This window comes from Pseudophryne corroboree, chromosome 1 (assembly GCF_028390025.1).
Source record: "Pseudophryne corroboree isolate aPseCor3 chromosome 1, aPseCor3.hap2, whole genome shotgun sequence".
NCBI classification, from domain to species: domain Eukaryota; kingdom Metazoa; phylum Chordata; class Amphibia; order Anura; family Myobatrachidae; genus Pseudophryne; species Pseudophryne corroboree.
Window position 1 is genome coordinate 82,644,049 of NC_086444.1, and position 23,492 is coordinate 82,667,540.

General features: G+C 47.0%; 1 protein-coding gene across 4 annotated transcripts in view; it reads left to right on the forward strand.

Moving 5' to 3' along the window:
- The window catches only part of NIPBL (NIPBL cohesin loading factor), a 319,095-nt gene that overhangs the window by 93,169 nt on the left and 202,434 nt on the right, over positions 1 to 23,492 (forward strand). For all 4 annotated transcript variants that reach the window (XM_063961101.1, XM_063961110.1, XM_063961082.1 and 1 more), the window contains exons 3-9: positions 9,894 to 10,059; positions 12,413 to 12,543; positions 13,388 to 13,487; positions 14,212 to 14,363; positions 14,508 to 14,668; positions 16,107 to 16,200; positions 16,375 to 16,992. In XM_063961101.1, the coding sequence (XP_063817171.1) occupies positions 9,894 to 10,059; positions 12,413 to 12,543; positions 13,388 to 13,487; positions 14,212 to 14,363; positions 14,508 to 14,668; positions 16,107 to 16,200; positions 16,375 to 16,992 (1,422 nt within the window). The remainder of the gene's footprint in view (positions 1 to 9,893; positions 10,060 to 12,412; positions 12,544 to 13,387; positions 13,488 to 14,211; positions 14,364 to 14,507; positions 14,669 to 16,106; positions 16,201 to 16,374; positions 16,993 to 23,492) is intronic.

Below are 23,492 nucleotides of genomic sequence, written 5' to 3' on the forward strand. Positions count from 1 at the left end.
CCTCACCGACGGCACTGCCGGCTTCCCCCCACGAGAGGGAAATAGTGTTAACTGCAATTCACAAATTGTATCTTCCACAGGTGGTGGTCAAGGTTCCCCTCCCTCAACAAGGAGGGGGTTATTATTCGACCATGTTGTAGTCTCGAAACCGGACGGTTCGGTCAGACCCATATTGAATTTAAAATCCCTGAACATATACTTGAAAAGGTTCAAGTTCAAGATGGAATCGCTGAGAGCGGTCGTCGCAAACCTGGAAGGGGGAGATTTTATGGTGTCTCTGGACATAAAGGATGCATACTTTCATGTCCCCATTTATCCACCTCATCAGGCGTACCTCAGATATGTGGTACAGGATTGTCATTACCAATTTCAGACGTTGCCGTTTGGTCTCTCCACGGCACCGAGAATATTTACCAAGGTAATGGTGGAAATGATGGTACTCCTGCGGAAGCAAGGGGTCGCAATTATCCCATAATTGGACGATCTCCTCATAAAAGCGGGATCAAGAGAGCAGTTGCTGATCAGCGTAGCACTTTCTCTGGAAGTGTAACGGCAACACGGCTGGATTCTAAATATTCCAAAGTCGCAGTTGGTTCCTACGGCTCGTCTGCCTTTCCTAGGCATGATTCTAGACACAGACCAGAAAAGGGTTTATCTCCCGATAGAGAGAGCTCAGGAGCTCATGACACTGGTCAGGAACCTATTAAAACCAAAACAGGTGTCAGTGCATCACTGCACTCGAGTCCTGGGAAGGATGGTGGCATCATACGAGGCCATTCCCTTCGGCAGGTTCCATGCGAGGACCTTTCAATGGGACTTACTGGACAAGTGGTCCGGATCACATCTTCAGATGCATCGGTTAATCACCCTATCCCCCAGGGCCAGGGTGTCTCTCCTGTGGTGGCTGCAGAATGCTCATCTTCTCGAGGGCCGCAGATTCGGCATTCAGGACTGGGTCCTGGTGACCACGGATGCAAGCCTCCGAGGGTGGGGAGCAGTCACACAGGGAAGAAATTTTCCAAGGTCTTTGGTCAAGTCAGGAGACTTGCCTTCACATCAACATCCTGGAACTAAGGGCCGTATACAACGCCCTACGTCAAGCGGAGACCCTGCTTCGCGACCAACCGGTTCTGATTCAGTCAGACACCATCACCGCAGTGGCTCATGTTAACCGACAAGGCGGCACAAGGAGCAGGGCAGCGATGGCGGAAGCCACCAGAATTCTTCGCTGGGTGGAAAATCACGTAAGTGCACTGTCAGCAGTGTTCATCCCGGGAGTGGACAACTGGGAAGCAGACTTCCTCAGCAGACACGACCTCCATCCGGGAGAGTGGGGACTTCATCAGGAAGTCTTCGCACAGATGAGGGCATCACGCCTCAACAAAAAACTACAGAGGTATTGCGCCAGGTCAAGAGACCCTCAGGCGATAGCTGTAGACGCCCTGGTGACACCGTGGGTGTTCCAGTCGGTCTATGTATTTCCTCCTCTTCCTCTCATACCCAAAGTGCTGAGAATAATAAGAAAAAGAGGAGTGAGAACGATACTCATTGTTCCAGATTGGTAACGAAGGGCCGTGGCCTCTTCCTCTAAGACAGGACTTGTTGCAACATGGGCCCTGTCTGTTCCAAGACTTACCGCGGCTGCGTTTGACGGCATGGCGGTTGAACGCCGGATCCTAGCAGAGAAAGGCATTCCGGATGAGGTCATTCCTACGCTGATAAAGGCTAGGAAGGACGTGACAGCTCAACATTATTACCGTATATGGCGAAAATATGTTGCTTGGTGTGAGGCCAGGAATGCCCCTACGGAGGAATTCCAGCTGGGCCGTTTCCTTCACTTCCTACGGTCAGGAGTGAATTTGGGCTTAAAATTGGGGTCCATTAAGGTCCAGATTTCGGCCCTATCCATTTTCTTTCAAAAGGAGTTGTCTTCTCTACCTGAAGTTCAGACGTTTGTAAAGGGAGTGTTGCATATTCAGCCCCCTTTTGTGCCTCCAGTGGCACCTTGGGATCTTAACGTGGTGTTGAGTTTCCTGAAATCCCATTGGTTTGAACCACTCAAAACGGTGGAGTTGAAATATCTCACGTGGAAGGTGGTCATGCTATTAGCCTTGGCTTCAGCTAGGCGTGTGTCAGAGTTGGCAGCTGTGTCACATAAAAGCCCCTATCGGGTTTTCCATGCGGATAGAGCAGAATTGCGGACCCGTCCACAATTTCTGCCGAAAGTGGTTTCATCCTTTCATATAAACCAACCTATTGTGGTGCCTGTGGCTACTACGGATTTGGAAGATTGAGTTGCTTGATGTAGTCAGGGCTTTGAAGGTTTATGTAGCCAGAACGGCTAGGGTCAGGAAAACAGAGTCTTTGTTTATCCTGTATGCTTCGAACAAGCTTGGTGCTCCTGCTTCAAAGCAGACTATTGCTCGCTGGATCTGTAACACAATTCTGCAGGCTCATTCGGCGGCTGGATTTCCGCTGCCAAGATCAGTTAAGGCCCATTCCACTAGGAAGGTGGGCTCTTCTTGGGCGGCTGCCCGAGGGGTCTCGGCATTACAACTTTGCTGAGCGGCTACTTGGTCAGGTTCAAACACTTTTGCAAAGTTCTACAAGTTTGATACCCTGGCCGAGGAGGACCTTGTGTTTGCTCAATCGGTGCTGCAGAGTCATCCGCACTCTCCCGCCCGTTTGGGAGCTTTGGTATAATCCCCATGGTCCTTACGGAGTCCCCAGCTTCCACTAGGACGTTAGAGAAAATAAGATTTTACTTACCGGTAAATCTATTTCTCTAACGTCCTAGTGGATGCTGGGGACTCCGTCAGGACCATGGGGAATAGCGGCTCCGCAGGAGACAGGGCACAAAAGCAAGCTTTTAGGATCACATGGTGTGTACTGGCTCCTCCCCCTATGACCCTCCTCCAAGCCTCAGTTAGGTTTTTGTGCCCGTCCGAGTAGGGTGCAATCTAGGTGGCTCTCTTAAAGAGTTACTTAGAAAAAGTTTTTAGGTTCTTTATTTTCAGTGAGTCCTGCTGGCAACAGGCTCACTGCATCGAGGGACTTAGGGGAGAGATTTTCAACTCACCTGCGTGCAGGATGGATTGGATTCTTAGGCTACTGGACACCATTAGCTCCAGAGGGAGTCGGAACACAGGGCTCGCCCTGGGGTTCGTCCCGGAGCCGCGCCGCCGACCCCCCTTGCAGATGCTGAAGATGAAGAGGTCCGGAACCAGGCGGCAGAAGACTTTCAGTCTTCATCAGGTAGCGCACAGCACTGCAGCTGTGCGCCATTGTTGTCAGCACACTTCTCACAGCAGTCACGGAGGGTGCAGGGCGCTGGGGGGGGGCGCCCTGGGCAGCAATGTATAATACCTGTATGGCGAAAAATACATCACATATAGCCCTTGAGGCTATATGGATGTATTTAACCCCTGCCAGATATCAAAAACTCCGGAGAAGAAGCCCGCCGAAAAGGGGGCGGGGCCTATTCTCCTCAGCACACAGCGCCATTTTCCCTCACAGAAATGCTGGTGGGAAGGCTCCCAGGCTCTCCCCTGCACTGCACTACAGAAACAGGGTTAAAACAGAGAGGGGGGGCACTGATTTGGCGATATGTACATATATTAAAATGCTATAAGGGAGGAACACTTATATAAAGGTTGTCCCTGGATAATTATAGCGTTTTGGTGTGTGCTGGCAAACTCTCCCTCTGTCTCCCCAAAGGGCTAGTGGGTCCTGTCCTCTATCAGAGCATTCCCTATGTGTGTGCTGTATGTCGGTACGTGTGTGTCGACATGTATGAGGTAAATGTTGGTGAGGAGGCGGAGCAAATTGCCTGTAATGGTGATGTCACTCTCTAGAGAGTCGACACCGGAATGGATGGCTTATTTATGGAATTACGTGATAATGTCAACACGCTGTAAGCCGGTTGACAACATGAGAGGGCCGGCGAACAAATTAGTATCTGTCCAGGCGTCTCAAACACCGTCAGGGGCTGTAAAATGCCCATTTACCTCAGTCGGTCGACACAGACCCAGACAAGGACACTGATTTCAGTGTCGACGGTGAAGAAACAAACGTATTTTCCTTTAGGGCCACACGTTAAGGGCAATGAAGGAGGTGTTACATATTTCTGATACTCCGAGTACCACAAAAAAGGGTATTATGTGTGAGGTGAAAAAACTACCTGTAGTTTTTCCTGAATCAGATAAATTATATGAAGTGTGTGATGATGCGTGGGTTTCCCCCGATAGAAAATTATTGGCGGTATACCTTTTCCCGCCAGAAGTTAAGGCGCGTTGGGAAACACCCCTCAGGGTGGATAAGGCGCTCACACGCTTATCAGAACAAGTGGCGGTACCATCTACAGATAGGACCGTACTTAAGGAGCCAGCTAATAGGAGGCTGAAAAATATCCTAAAAAGTATACACACACATGCTGGTGTTATACTGTGACCAGCGATCGCCTCAGCCTGGATGTGCAGACCTGAGGTGGCTTGGTCGGATTCCCTGACTAAAAATATTGATACCCTTGACAGGGACAGTATTTTATTGACTATAGAGCATTTAAAGGATGCATTTCTATATATGCGAGATGCGCAGAGGGATATTGCACTCTGGCATCAAGAGTAAATGCGATGTCCATATCTGCAAGAAGATGTTTATGGACACGACAGTGGTCAGGTGATGCAGATTCCAAACGGCACAAAGATGTATTGCCGTATAAAGGGGAGGAGTTATTTGGGGTCGGTCCATGGGACCTGGTGGCCACGGCAACTGCTGGAAAATCCACCGTTATTTACCCTAAGTCACATCTCTGCAGAAAAAGACACCGTCTTTTCAGCCTCAGTCTTTTCGTCCCTATAAGAGTCATATCTGCCCAGGGATAGAGAAAAGGGAAGAAGACTGCAGCAGGCAGCCCATTCCCAGGAATAGAAGCCCTTCGCCGCTTCTACTAAGTTCTCAGCATGACGCTGGGACCGTACAGGACCCCTGGATCCTACAAGTAGTATCCAAGGGGTACAGATTGGAATGTCGAGGCGTTTCCCCCCTCGCAGGTTCCTGTAGTCTGCTGTACCAATGTCTCCCTCCGACAGGGAGGCAGTATTGAAAATAATTCACAAGCTGTATTCCCAGCAGGTGATAATAAAAATACCCCTCCTACAACAAGGAAAGGGGTATTGTTCCACACTATATGGTGGTACTGAAGCCAGAAGGCTAGGTGAGACCGATTCTAAATCGAAAATTTTTTTTGAACACTTACAAAGGTTCAAATTCAGATGGAGTCACTCAGAGCAGTGATAGCAAACAAGGGGACTATATAGTGTCCCGGGACATCAGGGATGCTTACCTCCATGTCCCAAAAATTTGCTTTTCTCACCAAGGGTACCTCAGGTTCGTGGTACAGAACTGTCACTATCAGTTTCAGACGATGCCGTTGGATTGTCCAAGGCACCCCGGGTCCTTACCAAGGTAATGACCGAAATGAGGATTCGTCGTCAAAGAGAATGGACGACCTCCTGATAAGAACAAGGTCCAGAGAACAGTTGGAGGTCGGAGTAGCACTATCTCAAGTAGTTCTACGACAGCACGGGTGGATTCTAAATATTCCATAACCGCAGTTGTTCCGACGACACGTCTGCTGGTCCTAGGGATGATTCTGGACACAGTCCAGGAAAAGGTGTTTCTCCCAGAGGAGAAAGCCAGGGAGTTATCCGAGCTAATCGGGATCCTCCTAAAACCAGGAAAAGTGTCAGTGCATCATTGCACAAGAGTCCTGGTAAAAATGGTGGCTTATTACGATGCGCTTCCATTCGGCAGATTTCACACAAGAACTCTTCAGTGGGATCTGCTGGACAAATGGTCCGGATCGCATCTTCAGATGCATCAGCGGATAACCCTATATCCAAGGACAAGGGTGTCTCTCCTGTGGTGATTACAGAGTGCTCATCTTCTAGAGGGCCGCAGATTCGGCATTCAGGATTGGATGCTGGTAACCACGGAGGCCAGCCTGAGAGGCTGGGGAGCAGTCACACAGGGAAAAAATTTCCAGGGAGTGTGATCAAGTCTGGAGAATTCTCTCCACATAAATATACTGGAGCTAAGAGCAAATTTATAATGCTCTAAGTTTAGCAAGGCCCCTGCTTCAAGGTCAGCCGGTATTGATCCAGTGGGATAACATCACGGCAGTCGCCCACGTAAACAGAAAGGGCGGCACAAGAAGCAGGAGGGCAGTGGTCAAAACTGCAAGGATTTTTCGCTAGGCGGAAAATCATGTGTTAGCACTGTCAGCAGTGTTCATTCCGGGAGTGGATGACTGGGAAGCAGACTTCTTCAGCAGGCACGACCTCCACCCGGGAGAGTGGGAACTTCATCGGGAAGTTTTCCGCATGATTGTGAACCGTTGGGAAAGACCAAAGGTGGACATGATGGCGTCCCGCCCGAACAAAAAACGTGACAGGTATTGCGCCAGGTCACGAGACCTTCAGGCGATAGCTGTGGACGTCCTGGTAACACCGTGGGTGTAACAGTCGGTGTATGTGTTCCCTCCTCTGTTTCTCATAACCAAGGTATTGAGAATTATAAGACGTAGAGGAGTAAGAACTATACTCGGGCTCCGGATTGGCCAAGAGGGACTTGGTACCCGGAACTTCAAGAGATGCTCACAGAGGACTAATGGCCTCGGGAGCTAAGATGGGATTTGCTTTCAGCAAGAACCATGTCTGTTCCAAGAGGAACCGTGGCATCTGCCTCTAAGAAAGGACCTGCTCCAGCAGGGACCTTGTCTGTTCCAAGACTTACCGCGACTGCGTTTGACGGCATGGCGGTTGAACGCCGGATCCTAAGGGAAAAGGCATTCCGGAAGAAGTCATACCTACCCTGGTCAAAGCCAGGAAGGAGGTGACCGTACAACGTTATCACCACATGTGGTGAAAATATGTTGCGTGGGTGAGGCCAGGAAGGCCCCACGAAAAAAAAAAAATTTCGACTAGGTCGATTTCTGCACTTCCTGAAAACAGGAGTGTCTATGAGCCTCAAATTGGGGTCCATTAAGGTTCAAGTTTCGGCCCTGTAGATTTTCTTCCAGAAAAAATTGGCTTCAATTCCTGAAGTCCAGACGTTTGTCAAGGGAGTATTGCATATACAGCCCCTTGTGTGCCTCCAGTGGCACCGTGGGATCTCAACGTAGTGTTGGGATTCCTAAAATCATATTGGTTTGAACCGCTCAAATCTGTGGATTTGAAATATCTCACATGGAAAGTGACCATGTTGTGGCCCTGGCCTCGGCCAGACGATTGTCAGAATTGGGGGCTTTGTCTTAAAAAAGCCCATATTTGTTTTTCCAGTCGGACAAGGCAGAACTGCGGACTCGTCCCCAGTTTCTTCCTAAGGTGGTGTCAGCGTTTCACCTGAAACAACATATTGTGGTGCCTGCGGCTACTAGGGACTTGGAGGACTCCAAGTTGCTAGACGTTGTCAGGGCCCTGAAAATATTTATATATATATATAATTCCAGGACGGCTAGAGTCAGAAAGTCTGACTTGCTGTTTATATTGTTGGCACCCAAAAAGCTGGGTGCTCCTGCTTCTAAGCAGACTATTGCTCGTTGGATTTGTAGTACAATTCAGCTTGCACATTCTGTGGCAGGCCTGCCACAGCCAAAATCTGTAAGTGCCCATTCCACAAGGAAGGTGGGCTCATCTTGGGCGGATGCCCGAGGGGGTCTCGGCTTTAAAATTTTGCCGAGCAGTTACGTGGTCAGGGGGGAACACGTTTGTAAAATTCTACAAATTTGATACCCTGGCTGAGGAGGACCTGGAGTTCTCTCATTCGGTGCTGCAGAGTCATCCGCACTCTCCCGCCCGTTTGGGAGCTTTGGTATAATCCCCATGGTCCTGACGGAGTCCCCAGCATCCACTAGGACGTTAGAGAAAATAAGATTTTACTTACCGATAAATCTATTTCTCGTAGTCCGTAGTGGATGCTGGGCGCCCATCCCAAGTGCGGATTGTCTGCATTACTTGTACATAGTTATTGTTACAAAAATCGGGTTGTTATTGTTGTGAGCCATCTTTTTTAGAGGCTACTTCATTGTTATCATACTGTTAACTGGGTTCAGATCACAAGTTGTACGGTGTGATTGGTGTGGCTGGTATGAGTCTTACCCGGGATTCAAGATCCTTCCTTATTGTGTACGCTCGTCCGGGCACAGTACCTAACTGAGGCTTGGAGGAGGGTCATAGGGGGAGGAGCCAGTACACACCATGTGATCCTAAAAGCTTGCTTTTGTGCCCTGTCTCCTGCGGAGCCGCTATTCCCCATGGTCCTGACGGAGTCCCCAGCATCCACTACGGACTACGAGAAATAGATTTATCGGTAAGTAAAATCTTATTTTCACGTAGTCTGTAGTGGATGCTGGGCGCCCGTCCCGAGTGCGGACTTCTTCTGCAATGCTTGTATATAGTTATTGCTTAAATAAGGGTTATGTTATGGTTGCATCAGGGTTGACCTGTTGCTCTGTTGTTGTTCATACTGTTGACTGGGTATGTTTATCTCAAGTTATACGGTGTGATTGGTGTGGCTGGTATGAGTCTTACCTTGGATTACCAAAATCCTTTCCTTGTACTGTCGGCTCTTCCGGGCATAGTTTCTCTAACTGAGGTCTGGAGGAGGGACATAGAGGGAGGAGCCAGAGCACACCAGAATCTAAATTCTTTCTTAAAGTGCCCATGTCTCCTGCGGAGCCCATCTATTCCCCATGGTCCTTACAGAGTCCCCAGCATCCACTACGGAATACGAGAAATAGATTTACCGGTAAGTAAAATCTTATTTAATTGGTCGTTTGTAATATTGTTCTGTGTGCACGTACAATATTATTTTCTGGGAGTTCCAGGGAAATCATAAGCGGCATCGTATCATTTGCATGTTGTCTAATGTATACCCAGCTTTACTCTGCTGCTCAATCTCACACTGCATCCAGATGACAGTCTGGCAGAGATACTAGTTCTACACCTTGAAGAACATAGCCTTTGTGTGGTGCGTCATGGTCCGTCATCGGATCAGGCAGTAGATCAGCCACCAGGTTGGCAGCGCAAAGCTTTTCAACATTTTTACAATGAACATTGCAGAGTTGGGTTGGAAAGTCCTCCATGTGTATGTTCCTTTGTCGTCGTTCTTACGCCTGATGAGGGTGGCTGTGTGACATTCCACTGTATGTATCCCTTAACTCCTGAAGCGGTTCCTGAGATTGTAAGACTGTGCTAACCAACCCACCGAGGAGTGTCTCCTGTTTTTACTTTGCGTCTTTTCTTGCCTGCTGGTCTAATTGTAGTTGTTATCTGGAGGAGGAAATATTTTTCTGTTTCTATTACCTAACTTCCTGCGGGTAATCCTAACTTGACAGTCTGTCCTCCCCACCCCCTCAAGCATCGGAGGAAGGTCTTATATATAGGTATGAAATTATCCTTTTTAATTTAAGAATTGGGGCAGCTCCAACTGATAATGATTATAGCGTGTTTCTAAACAGCTGCAAAAATATAACCTTTTTTGGTAGTGTAAATCTTGGCTTTATCATGTCACCTTCCTTTTAGTGCTGTGTGCCATGAGACTGCCAATTCAGGCTGGTAAAAAAAAAAAAAACACGTGGGGTGTGTTCTGTTCATATCCATGGTAAGGTAGTTTTTCTGTGTTGGACCAATTGCATTATTGTGTAGGCTGCAAGTGAAGTTCTGACATGATGCGCAGACCCTTTCTGAGAACGACACAAGGAACCTATTGTAATATGCTTTAGAAATAGACGTGTGTATACATGCTGCCTTTTTGTATATCACAGAGCGCAGAGATAAATGTTTCTATAGTAGATGATTACTGGCTGATTTGAACCATTTTCTTTTACACAGTATTGAACCAGCTGCCTCTTCCATCTCCTTTACCTGCTACAACTACAAAGAGCCTCCTCTTTAACGGACGGATAGCAGAAGAGGTGAACTGCCTTCTGGCGTGCAGGGATGAACCTCTGGTGTCACAACTTGTCCATAGCCTCAATCAGGTGTCAACAGATCACATGTATGTATATGAAAGCCTTTATCTACTGCCATAACTATTCTGCTTGTTGAGCAACTGTAAAATGTTGATTTGGGAATTGTAGTCTCTAAAATGGCCATGTTAGACTGCGTAAGACACAAGTACTTATAAGTCGGTAGCTGGTCTGCGGACCTAAAACATTTGGTCGATTTTAGAATATTTTCCCTCCTTTCTAGACTAAGGGGCCGATTCAATTCTTCTGCACGCCCCCGCTGGCCATCTATAGTTATGAGTGTCTGTCGGAGCTATTCAATTGTTGCTCCGATCAGGCGGCCATTACTCGCGGGGCACAAGTTTTTTCTTGCAGCCTGCGGAGGTGAGAGAAAAAATTATTTAAGTCCACAGTAGACTTTTAGACGCCCAAACGGGAACTTTAGTCTTGTTTTTGTGCATCTAAACCCGGAGCTGTCAGCCGTGTAAAATGCTAATGGCCATCTGATCGGAGCAACAATTAAAACAATTGAATAGCTGCAAAAGACGCCAATTAGTATAGATGCCCAGCGAGGGGGGCACAACAATTGAATCGGCCCCTAAAGGGTTCAATTCAATTACTTTACAATGGTAGCCTGGCGCTCTCGCAGTAAATTGAATTGTTCCCTTAGCGTTGAAGGTCCTCTCCGCATTGCACTAGTGTACACTTCAATGTGCTCAGATGATTTAGGTGAAACACTTGCTTATAGTTTTGATTTACAAACAGCCATTCATCAATGTATATTTCTTGTTTTGCTGAGTTGAAGAGCTTGGCTCTCTGTCCTTTTCTAACGAGGAAGCTGGCTGCATTAACCTCTGTGTTTTACAGGTAGTAATACAGATATTGGTGCTGGCTGCTGTGCCCCATGCACTAACACTAGAACAAATCATCCCTATTACTACCATTGGCAGCATATTATGTGCTAGGTCATAGCTCCATCGCTAGTAAGAACTACAAACCTCTGTACGCTATGGGAGACTTGCCTTTCTGACTTCTGCATGGGAATTTCATTTACACGTAACATAAATGAAAATCTAGAAAATGTAAACCACCTGCTTACTAAGCAATTAGACCTGGATTCATACACACATGTTGTACTGAGAGTCCATTGTACGGGATCAGTATGATATGCCGATGGATGGGACGCCGACTGTCAGTATACCGACAGCGGCATCCCATCCATCAGAATCCCGACAGACCCAGACCCTCATTTAGCCCCCTAACCCTCACCTTCTCCCTACCTTAACCCTAACCCTAAACCTTCCTTCCCCACTGCCTAAACCTAACCCTCCCCACTGCCTAAACCTAACCCTCCCCTACCCCTTTGCTAGGTGCCTAATACTAACCCTCCCCTTCTGTGTGCCTAACCCTCACGGAGACACCGGTCCCTAACCTTCCCGTACGTGCACCCTAAGCCTAGCCCCTCTTCTGCAGCCTAAACGCTCCCTTCCCCTAATGCGGTAGGATGGCAGCGCGTCCCGCTGTTAGGACAGTCAGGATGCCAGCTGTCTGTATTTTGATGTCAACATCCCGTTTAACGTCGGTATATTGACGCCGGGATTATGTCCTCCCTCGGGATCCCGGTGTCAGTATATCGACCGTTGGGATCCTGTTCGTCGGGAAGCTAACTGCTTCCCCATTGTACAACCCTAGTTTGTGCTGGCTGCAAGCTACAACGAGTGCACTTTAATTGAGGTCATCTCTGTGCTGTTAGTATGGTAATGAAAGCACATAGCGGTCAGGTGTATGAGAGGTCTGCAAGCAATAGAGGCTGAGTTAGTCCCCTTTGCAGCACTCCTGTTTATTAATCAGTAGTCAGTGACTAATACCTGCTCAGCATGGACAGACCATTTGACAATCCTGGTCTCAGCATAGATCCAGTTCTACACTCAACCATGAAACTAAAGTGTTACAGCTAATTAGTAGCTACATTCACAGAGCTCACTAGTGGTCTGTGGTAACTAGATAACCCGTCTCTAATGTTATTCAGTCGGACTGGGCACCGAATTTAGAATACACACACCCACAGTGTTCCTTTCTCTGCCTTGTTTGATTGGTGTAGTGCTATGTATTTAGCCACAATTATGAATAATAAAACACACACATGATCGGGGATGTACGTGATTGCTATGGAAACACATTGTTGTGATTTTTTTTTCCCCTTCTTTTCGTGGTGGTGTGAATGCTTTATTTATATTTTTTTTATAATTAAAGTTATTTCTTTGTTGAATGTCTGGATGAACGATGGAATCCACCTTGGAGTGCTGTTGGCTATGAACAATGAACAGTTTTGAGGAAGGGGGAAGTATGGTCTTACTCTCTCAAATATGTAGCATTATCCTTTTTTGCTTCCCCCATTCACAGAGAGCTGAAGGATAACCTGGGAAGTGATGATCCAGAAGGAGATATACCGGTCCTGCTGCAGGCCACACTGGCCAGAAATCCCAATGTTTTCAGGGAAAAGAGTATGCAGAACAGATATGCAGTGCAGAGTGGTAAGAGCCTTATCTGATTTGTATCCAGGTCCTGCTGAGAGAATTATCAGATTAAGCTTTCTGTTATTTTAAGGTCTGCACTGCTGCTAACCTGGCACACCTATCCAGTCACCTTTATATTTTGGGTGTTCAATCTGGCTTTCCAGTGCCTTGTAGATTGCGTTTGTTCCTACGTAGAATTGGCTTTAAGCGCTCATTGTCTCTCCGTATTACAGTAGTCTTATTGCGACAAGAAGATATAAGTTTAAGGTTATCATAATGTCTTGAGTCTGGATGAGCTGGTTGCGCCAAGATTTGTTGAAGTCATTTCTACCTTATCTGCTCCTTTGTGTCTTTCACCCCCAAATACTTTCTATTAGCCGCCCCTTAGAGCTTTTATTTTGTTGTGTGAAGATAAACCGCTCAGCAAAAGATGATAAAGCATTGATAGATTCTATTTCTCTTTAATGAGCAGGAAGCTTGTATCTATACATAAGTAAATGGATTCAGTTGATGCTAAATAAATAGATGTTTAGCCGGGATATCAACGCTTTAGAGAAATTTACAATCAAGTAATCGTAAATCCGATTGCAACATAGCTGTCACAGGTTGTAAAAATACAGGTGTAAGGTAAATCTGTCTGAAGCTAAATCACAGTGTTGTATCATACAAAATAAAATAAAATAAAAAACAAAACTTATATCTATATACGTATACACAATACGTATTTGCTTTTTAAGATACGTGAATAAATTTCTTTTGATCTTAGCTTATTTACTAGGATGAGTTATATTTAGAAGCCCGTTTTCCTCTTTATAGGATTTAGTTTGAACTCATTGTAATCGTCTGTTTTGTTTCCTCTCAGGGATGATGATGCCTCAGTATAAACTTCCCCAGAATTCCATGCATGGCAGCCCAGCATCTTCCAATTATCAACCAACCACTATCTCTCATAGCCCTTCCAGGTAATGCACAGCTCTGTGCTTCTTTGTGGCTGAAACCTAAGTGCACAAGGGTTTTATTCAGGGGGGGAAGGAAAAGGCTGTAATAGAGTTATATAATCATTTTTTTTCCCCAGAATAGAGTTCATGATCTTGGTCATAAATAAAATAACGGAGTAATAATGGTTGAGATAAAAATCAGGTTCTCCTATGAGTGTTTAGAGGAATAGCAATGCTGGGTACACACCTTTGCCATCGCTCGGCTGATCAGGTAAATGTTCCTGATGAGCCAAGCAGTGTGTGCCCAGCATGACCACTTGTGATCCACATATACACTCGGCTAGAAATAGCTGTGTGTGCGCAAGCTTCAATGGGAACGGGAGGTCGGGCAGATAAATTGCGCTGAGATGTGACCTTCCGATCCCGACCGTTGCAGGAGCGTTTTAAGACGTTTCTTGGCTAACGGACCTGAATACACACTCTTCTGTTCGCTCGCCCAATATCTTGGGAACAGGCAGACTATTGTAACGATGTGTACCCGTCATATGCTCAGTGTGCTGATCTGATGAGCTGGTGTTCCCTGAAGGGAAGGGGGATGGGGGGTTGTGGGGGGGGGGGTATTTAGGAGGAATTATCCCCATCGCCCGGGTGCAGACTTTCCATGAAATAACTTAGTTGTGAGTGTGACCTCTGACTGCATACAAAGGGGCTTTTAGCTCTTGGTTAAAAAATGTATTTTCTCTTTCAGTCGATTTGTGCCACCTCAGACCAGTTCAACAAATCGGTTTATCGGCCAGCAAAACAGCCCCGTTCCTAGTCCTTATGCTCCTCAAAGCCCTGCAGGATATATACCATACCCCCACCCAGGAAGCTACACGCAACGTCAACAAATGCAACAAAGTAATTGTAATCAAATGCATAATTACTCCATGCTGTACAGTTTGATTGTATTTGATAATCTTTCTACCTATACCATTATGTCCAAGCATTAGTCTTTAGCTATCCTTTTTTGCTTTGTGTCTTACCTGTTATATTGTCCGGCAGCTTCTGTTTCCAGTCCAATTTTGGCAGGTGGTTTGAGGAACCTGCATGAAAACAAAGTCTCCGGTCAGTTGTCGGGTAACTCTGCAAACCACCACACGGACAATTCCAGACACAGCAACAGTGAAGACTACCTGCAGATGGTACACCGGCTGGGCAGCGAGGTATGACGGGTATTGATAATGGAATATCAGATACTTGTTTTTAGTCACTCCCCATATAAAAAATACTAATAGCCCAAGATATATATTGTCTAACTGCAAATTAAAACTATATTGCATTGAAAGCTAAAAGCACTCTGTGCTCACAGCTGCTAACGATAGGGTTTAGCCATCAACCATCGATGGTTTAGCAGTCCCCAATGGTCTGAAGCTGGTGGTGGTTTCACTGTTGATAATATTGATGGCTGATACTGCTGGTGACCCAGAGCTGGGGATTGCGCATGTGCACTAACACACCGATGGTTTGAAATCATTGACTATCATGTTGGCTGCGTGGTCGATGGTGAACCCCATTTACAGATAAGCTATTGAGTAGCTGTACTAACTTGTAAATATTACATATTTTAAAGGGACTTGCCACTTTTTTTTACTTTTTAATATTCCTGCTTAAGTGGTTAATATAAGGAGTTGACTCATTTTTACTGCAGGGTTTGGTTGGTTGTGTCATTAAAAAATTGCACTTTTAAATCCTGCCGAAAATCGTACCTGTTTTAATTCCTCCTAGTAGTGGACAGTCTTGCGCCCATTTATTCTCCCCGTATCTATGTTGCTGGTTAGAACACTTCACCTGAACGCAATAATCTTGGTTCCCTAATAAATCCATCTTGTTGGTTACAGCAGTCTTATGGGGTATATTCAATAACTGTCGGAAGCTCCCGTCTTGTCGGAAAGACGGCAGCTTCCGACAGTTTTAGGTCGGAAGGGGTTCCGACCTATTAATTACGCCCATATTTATTCCAACAAGTCAGGAAACCCGACTTGTCGGAAGCGGGGCCAAACCCGACAGGTTTTAGCCCCGTTTCCGACCATCTCAATCCGACTTTAAAAAAAGTTGGATTAAGATGAGTGATCTGAGAGCAGGAGATGGGGGAGCAGCGGGGAGAGCAGGGATCCAGCGTCGGCGTCCACCTGGCTCCAGCAAGCCAGGTCCCGCTTGCTGGAGCCGAGTGGTCGCTGCCGTGAGCCTCCTGTTACGCTGCTGCAGCCGCTGCTCCCGCCCCTCCGCTCCATCTCCTCCGCTGCTATCCCCCCTCCGGCGCCGCAGACATCACCTCCTCCCTGCGCCCAGACAGCTCCCTTCCCCCGGCGCCGCAGACCGCTCCCCCCCGCTGCTGATAGCAGCAGGACAGGACACCGGGAGCGGCCAAATCCGACAGTCTGCTTTGGCTGCTCTTTTGAATAGGCGTTGTCGGGTCCATGCGAAAAGTGCAGTTTTTCACTAATTGAATATCCCCCTTAAACCGTTTTCTTTTGCACAGAAATGGTAGGGGTCGCTTCAACGGAGTGAAAGAAAAGTAGTGTAGTTTATAGTTGAAGTTTTTACCGTTTTGTGGTGGTTTTTTTTTGTATTTTAAAGACACTTGTTTTGATTTATTTATAGGATAGTGATTCTTCAATTAGGAATGCTGCCTCGTTTTCTCTACAATCCCCTCAGTCTGTGTGTTCTCCTGCGGGAAGTGATGGGACACCAAAAGGTAAACGTGTTGTAAGGATTCCTGGCACACATCACAAATTTTTTCAGATGCTGCATAAATCAGTAATATTTTGTTCAATTGTTACGGCAATCACGTGGTCAAATGTTTGCATTTTTAGAACCACGTGATACACCAGAGAGCGATTGTTCTGATATGTTTTTTTATTTTTCCTAGTCTCAAGACAGTTAATGCTTCAGTCTCAGCCTCCTCCGTACACCTCCCCGCGAGACGCTCCCCCTGACATTCTGCTGGACTCGCCAGACAGAAAACTGAAAAGACAAAAAAAGTTAAAGATGAGCAAAGACGAGAAGGAGGCAACAGAGAAGTCGGCTATGTATGACATCATTAGCTCCCCTTCTAAGGACTCTACCAAGCTCACATTAAGACTGTCACGAGTGAGATCTTCAGAAATGGACCAGCAAGGAGACATTCTCTCCAGCATGGAGAACAGTAATGTCTCAGAAGGTGACTCCTCTTTCAATGTGCAGTATCCTGGGCAGACGTCAAAAACGCCAGTCACTCCACAGGACATAAGTCGCCCCTTGAATTCTGCTGCTTGTTTCCAAGAGCAGACAGAATTCATGCAAGTTCAGCAAGTGCCCGTCCTACAACCCAATACGTCTGCAACGGCAAAACCGTCTCAACCTCCCGTGGCTCCGTCACAAACCCCACAAACAGGAAACATAACGCCATACGACGAGGTGGAACTGGACGCTCTGGCAGAGATCGAAAGGATAGAACGCGAATCTGCCATCGAGCGGGAACGCTTTTCTAAAGAAGTTCAGGATAAAGGTAACAAGGAATGGTTGTCTTATTTCCTTTGGGTAACAATGTTTGTATTATACTAGAAAGTTATTTTATAATGTGGACTTTGTGAGTTTTTATATATAATATCTTCAGGCTTTCTACCCACCGGCATTACAGTGACATGTTTTAAGATTAATGAAGTGCATGTACACAAACGTGACACTAATATTCATTTCTCTGACGTCCTAAGTGGATGCTGGGGACTCCGTCAGGACCATGGGGATTAGCGGCTCCGCAGGAGACAGGGCACAAAACTAAAGCTTTAGGATCAGGTGGTGTGTACTGGCTCCTCCCCCTATGACCCTCCTCCAAGCCTCAGTTAGGTTTTTGTGCCCGTCCGAGCAGGGTGCAATCTAGGTGGCTCTCTTAAGGAGCTGCTTAGAAAAAGTTTTTAGGTTTCTTATTTTCAGTGAGTCCTGCTGGCAACAGGCTCACTGCATCGAGGGACTTAGGGGAGAGAAGTTCAACTCACCTGCGTGCAGGATGGATTGGCTTCTTAGGCTACTGGACACCATTAGCTCCAGAGGGAGTCGGAACACAGGTCTCACCCTGGGGTTCGTCCCGGAGCCGCGCCGCCGACCCCCCTTGCAGATGCTGAAGATTGAAGGTCCAGAAACAGGCGGCAGAAGGCTTTTCAGTCTTCATGAAGGTAGCGCACAGCACTGCAGCTGTGCGCCATTGTTGTCACACACTTCACACCAACGGTCACGGAGGGTGCAGGGCGTTGCTGGGGGCGCCCTGGGCAGCAATGTATAATACCTTATTCTGGCTAAAAATACATCACATATAGCCCCTGGAGGCTATATGGATGTATTTAACCCCTGCCAGGTCTCAGAAAAACGGGAGAAGAAGCCCGCCGAAAAGGGGGCGGGGCCTATTCTCCTCAGCACACAGCGCCATTTTCCCTCACAGAAAGGCTGGTGGGAAGGCTCCCAGACTCTCCCCTGCACTGCACTACAGAAACGGGGTTAAAACAGAGAGGGGGGGCACTTATTTGGCGATATGTATATATATATTAAAATGCTATAAGGGAAAAACACTTATATAAAGGTTGTCCCTGTATAATATAGCGTTTTTGGTGTGTGCTGGCAAACTCTCCCTCTGTCTCCCCAAAGGGCTAGTGGGGTCCTGTCCTCTATCAGAGCATTCCCTGTGTGTGTGCTGTGTGTCGGTACTTGTGTGTCGACATGTATGAGGACGATGTTGGTGAGGAGGCGGAGCAATTGCCGGTAATGGTGATGTCACTCTCTAGGGAGTCGACACCGGAATGGATGGCTTATTTAAGGAATTACGTGATAATGTCAACACGCTGCAAGGTCGGTTGACGACATGAGACGGCCGGCAAACCAATTAGTACCTGTCCAGGCGTCTAAAACACCGTCAGGGGCGTTAAAACGTCCTTTTACCTCAGTTGGTCGTAACAGACACGGACACTGACTCCAGTGTCGACGGTGAAGAAACAAACGTATTTTCCTTTAGGGCCACACGTTACTTGTTAAGGGCAATGAAGGAGATGTTACATATTTCTGATACTACAAGTACCACAAAAAAGGGTATTATGTGGAGTGTGAAAAAACTACATGTGGTTTTTCCTGAATCAGATAAATTAAATGAAGTGTGTGATGATGCGGGGGTTTCCCCCGATAGAAAATTATTGGCGGTATACCCTTTCCCGCCAGAAGTTATGGCGCGTTGGGAAACACACCTTAGGGTGGATAAGGCGCTCACACGCTTATAAAAACAAGTGGCGTTACCGTCTCCAGATACGGACGCCCTCAAGGAGCCAACTGATAGGAGGTTGGAAAATATCCTAAAAAGTATATACACACATACTGGTGTTATACTGCGACCAGCGATCGCCTCAGCCTGGATGGGCAGCGCTGGGGTGGCTTGGTCGGATTCCCTGACTGGAAATATTGATACCCTTGACAGGGACAGTATTTTATTGACTATAGAGCATTTAAAAGATGCATTTCTATATATGCGAAACTATGGCATCAAGAGTAAGTGCGATGTCCATATCTGCCAGACGATGTTTATGGACACGACAGTGGTCAGGTGATGCAGATTCCAAACGGCACATGGAAGTATTGCCGTATAAAGGGGAGGAGTTATTTGGGGTCGGTCCATCGGACCTGGTGGCCACGGCAACAGCTAGAAAATCCACCTTTTTTACCCCAAGTCACATCTCAGCAGAAAAAGACATAGTCTTTTCAGCCTCAGTCCTTTCGTCCCCATAATATCTGCCCAGGGATAGAGGTAAGGGAAGAAGACTGCAGCAGGCAGCCCATTCCCAGGAACAGAAGCCTTCCACCGCTTCTGCCAAGTCCTCAGCATGACGCTGGGGCCGTACAAACAGGTGCGGTGGGGGGTCGTCTCAAGAGTTTCAGCACGCAGTGGGCTCACTCGCAAGTGGACCCCTGGATCCTACAAGTAGTATCCCAGGGGTACAGATTGGAAATTCGAGACGTCTCCCCCTCGCAGGTTCCTGAAGTTTGCTTTACCAACGTCTACCTCCGACAGGGAGGCAGTATTGGAAACAATTCACAAGCTGTATTCCCAGCAGGTGATAATCAAAGTACCCCTCCTACAACAAGTAAAGGGGTATTATTCCACACTATATTGTGGTACTGAAGCCAGACGGCTCGGTGAGACCTATTCTAAATGGAGTCACTCAGAGCAGTGATAGCGAACCAGGAAGAAGGGGACTATATGGTGTCCCTGGACATCAAGGATGCTTACCTCCATGTCCAAATTTGCCCTTCTCACAAAGGGTACCTCAGGTTCGTGGTACAAAACTGTCACTATCAGTTTCAGACGCTGCCGTTTGGATTGTCCACGGCACCCCGGGTCTTTACCAAGGTAATGGCCGAAATTATGATTCTTCTTCAAAGAAAAGGCGTCTTAATTATCCCTTACTTGGACGATCTCCTGATAAGGGCAAGGTCCAGAGAACAGTTGGAGGTCTGAGTAGCACTATCTCAAGTAGTTCTACGACAGCACGGGTGGATTCTAAATATTCCAAAATCGCAGCTGTCTCCGACGACACGTCTGCTGTCCCTAGGGATGATTCTGGACACAGTCCAGAAAAAGGTGTTTCTCCCGGAGGAGAAAGCCAGGGAGTTATCCGAGCTAGTCAGGAACCTCCAAAAACCAGGAAAAGTGTCAGTGCATCATTGCACAAGGGTCCTGGGAAAAATGGTGGCTTCTTACGAAGCGATTCCATTCGGCAGATTTCACGCAAGAACTTTTCAGTGGGATCTGCTGGACAAATGGTCCGGATCGCATCTTCAGATGCATCAGCGGATAACCCTGTCTCCAAGGACAAGGGTGTCTCTTCTGTGGTGGCTGCAGAGTGCTCATCTACTAAAGTGCCACAGTTATGCATTCAGGACTGGGTCCTGGTGACCACGGATTCCAGCTTGAAAGGCTGGGGAGCAGTCACACAGGGAAAAAATTTCCAGGGAGTGTGATCAAGTCTGGGGACTTCTCTCCGCATAAATATACTGGAGCTAAGAGCAATTTACAATGCTCTAAGCTTAGCAAGACCTCTGCTTCAAGGTCAGCCGGTATTGATCCAGTGGGACAACATCACGGCAGTCGCCCACGTAAACGGACAGGGCGGCACAAGAAGCAGGAGGACAATGGCAGAAACTGCAAGGATTCTTCGCTGGGCGGAAAATCATGTGATAGCACTGTCAGCAGTTTTCATTCCGGGAGTGGACAACTGGGAAGCAGACTTCCTCAGCACGACCTCCACCCGGGAGAGTGGGGACTTCATCGAGAAGTTGTTTCCACATGATTGTGCACCGTTGGGAAAGACCAAAGGTGGACATGATGGCGTCCCGCCTGAACAAAAAACTGGACAGGTATTGCGCCAGGTCAAGAGACCCTCAGGAAATAGCTGTGGACGTTCTGGTAACACCATGGGTGTACCAGTCGGTGTATGTGTTCCCTCCTCTGCTTCTCATACCAAAGGTACTGAGAATTATAAGACGTAGAGGAGTAAGAACTATACTCGTGGCTCCGGATGGGCCAAGAAGGACTTGGTACCCGGAACTTCATGAGATGCTCACAGAGGACTCAGGGCCTCTGCCGATAAGAAGGGACTTGCTTCAGCAAGTACCATGTCTGTTCCAAGACTTACCGCGGGTGCGTTTGACGGCATGGCGGTTGAACGCCGGATCCTAAGGGAAAAAAGGCATTCCGGAAGAGGTCATTCCTACCCTGGTCAAAGCCAGGAAGGAGGTGACCGCACAACATTATCACCACATGTGGCGAAAATATGTTGCGTGGTGTGAGGCCAGGAAGGCCCCACGAAGAAATTTCAACTCGGTCGATTCCTGCATTTCCTGCAAACAGGAGTGTCTATGGGCCTCAAATTGGGGTCCATTAAGGTTCAAATTTCGGCCCTGTCGATTTTCTTCCAGAAAGAATTGGCTTCAGTTCCTGAAGTCCAGAAATTTGACAAGGGAGTACTGCATATACAACCCCCTTTTGTGCCTCCAGTGGCACTGTGGGATCTCAACGTAGTCCTGGGATTCCTCAAATCACGTTGGTTTAAACCGCTCAAATCTGTGGATTTGAAATATCTCACATGGAAAGTGACCATGATGTTGGCCCTGGCCTCGGCCAGGCGAGTGTCAGAATTGGCGGCTTTGTCTCACAAAAGCCCATATCTGATTGTCCATTCGGACAGGGCAGAGCTGCGGACTCGTCCCCAGTTTCTCCCTAAGGTGGTGTCAGCGTTTCATCTGAACCAGCTTATTGTGGTACCTGCGGCTACTAGAGACTTGGAGGACTCCAAGTTGCTAGATGTTGTCAGGGCCCTGAAAATATAGATTTCCAGGACGGCTGGAGTCAGGAAAACTGACTTGCTGTTATCCTGTATGCACCCAAAAAACTGGGTGCTCTTGCTTCTAAGCAGACGATTGCTAGTTGAATGTGTAGTACAATTCAGCTTGCACATTCTGTGGCAGGACTGCCACAGCCAAAATATATAAATGCCCATTCCACAAGGAAGGTGGGCTCATCTTGGGCGACTGCCCGAGGGGTCTCGGCTTTACAACTTTGCCGAGCTGCTACTTGGTCAGGGGCACACCCTGGCTGAGGAGGACCTGGAGTTCTCTCACTCGGTGCTGCAGAGTCATCCGCACTCTCCCGCCCGTTTGGGAGCTTTGGTATAATCCCCATGGTCCTGACGGAGTCCCCAGCATCCACTTAGGACGTCAGAGAAAATAAGATTTTACTTACCGATAAATCTATTTCTCGTAGTCCGTAGTGGATGTTGGGCGCCCATCCCAAGTGCGGATTGTCTGCAATACTTGTACATAGTTATTGTTACAAAAAAATCGGGTTGTTATTGTTGTGAGCCGTCTGTTCAGAGGCTCCTACGTTTGTCATACTGTTAACTGGGTTTAGATCACAAGTTATACGGTGTGATTGGTGTGGCTGGTATGAGTCTTACCCGGGATTCAATATCCTTCCTTATTGTGTACGCTCGTCCGGGCACAGTATCCTAACTGAGGCTTGGAGGAGGGTCATAGGGGGAGGAGCCAGTACACACCACCTGATCCTAAAGCTTTAGTTTTGTGCCCTGTCTCCTGCGGAGCCGCTAATCCCCATGGTCCTGACGGAGTCCCCAGCATCCACTACGGACTACGAGAAATAGATTTATCGGTAAGTAAAATCTTATTTTTTTTCAAATTAGCTGATATTTATATTTACATTTCTGATTGTGTTTGTTTTGGCTGCTTTCATTTTGGCTGCTGTTAGTATTTATCTTTTTTTTCTATTTCACTGTGTTGGATGCAGTTTGTTTTCAACGAGGTGGAAAACGTATATTCTTCTCATTGGGAAGCCGCTGTAAGCACATTGAGATGTGGTAAAGACGAGTTTACAAATGCGTGTGGAACAACTTTCTGTTGTGTCCTTAGTGTGTATTTTTTTAAAATATATATAAAGCACAGATTGAACACGATTGTAACATAAATGCGTTCATTCATGATCACCGTGTGGTTTATACACATTTTTACTTCCATTTTGGCGTTGCAGAGGCCATTGCATAGTCATTTCCAGACACTGTGACCATGCAAGGACAATTATGTGGTCTGCTAGAGTAGCAGGTGTTTTTTTTTATATAAAATATTTTGTGAAACAATGTTGTCTGTAAGATCTCAAAAACCAAAGGGAATACTCGTTGTGCACTTGTTAATGTTTTGATTCTATTGGAAATCACTGTAGGTCTTCCCATTTGCTATGCAGCAAGGTGAATAAGGAACAAATGCCATGCACCCTGAGTAATTTATGCGCCATACTGATTAATATGGTTTTTTGCACACGTGCAGTAGTAAATAGAAAAATAATTCTCTTTACTGTGCAAGCAATCGGCATTGTGTGCTCCTCAGTCAGGCTCGTAGTGACAAAAATGGGACAAACTTGTCTGTTAATACTAAGATATGCTTAATAAACACCGAAGCAAGCTA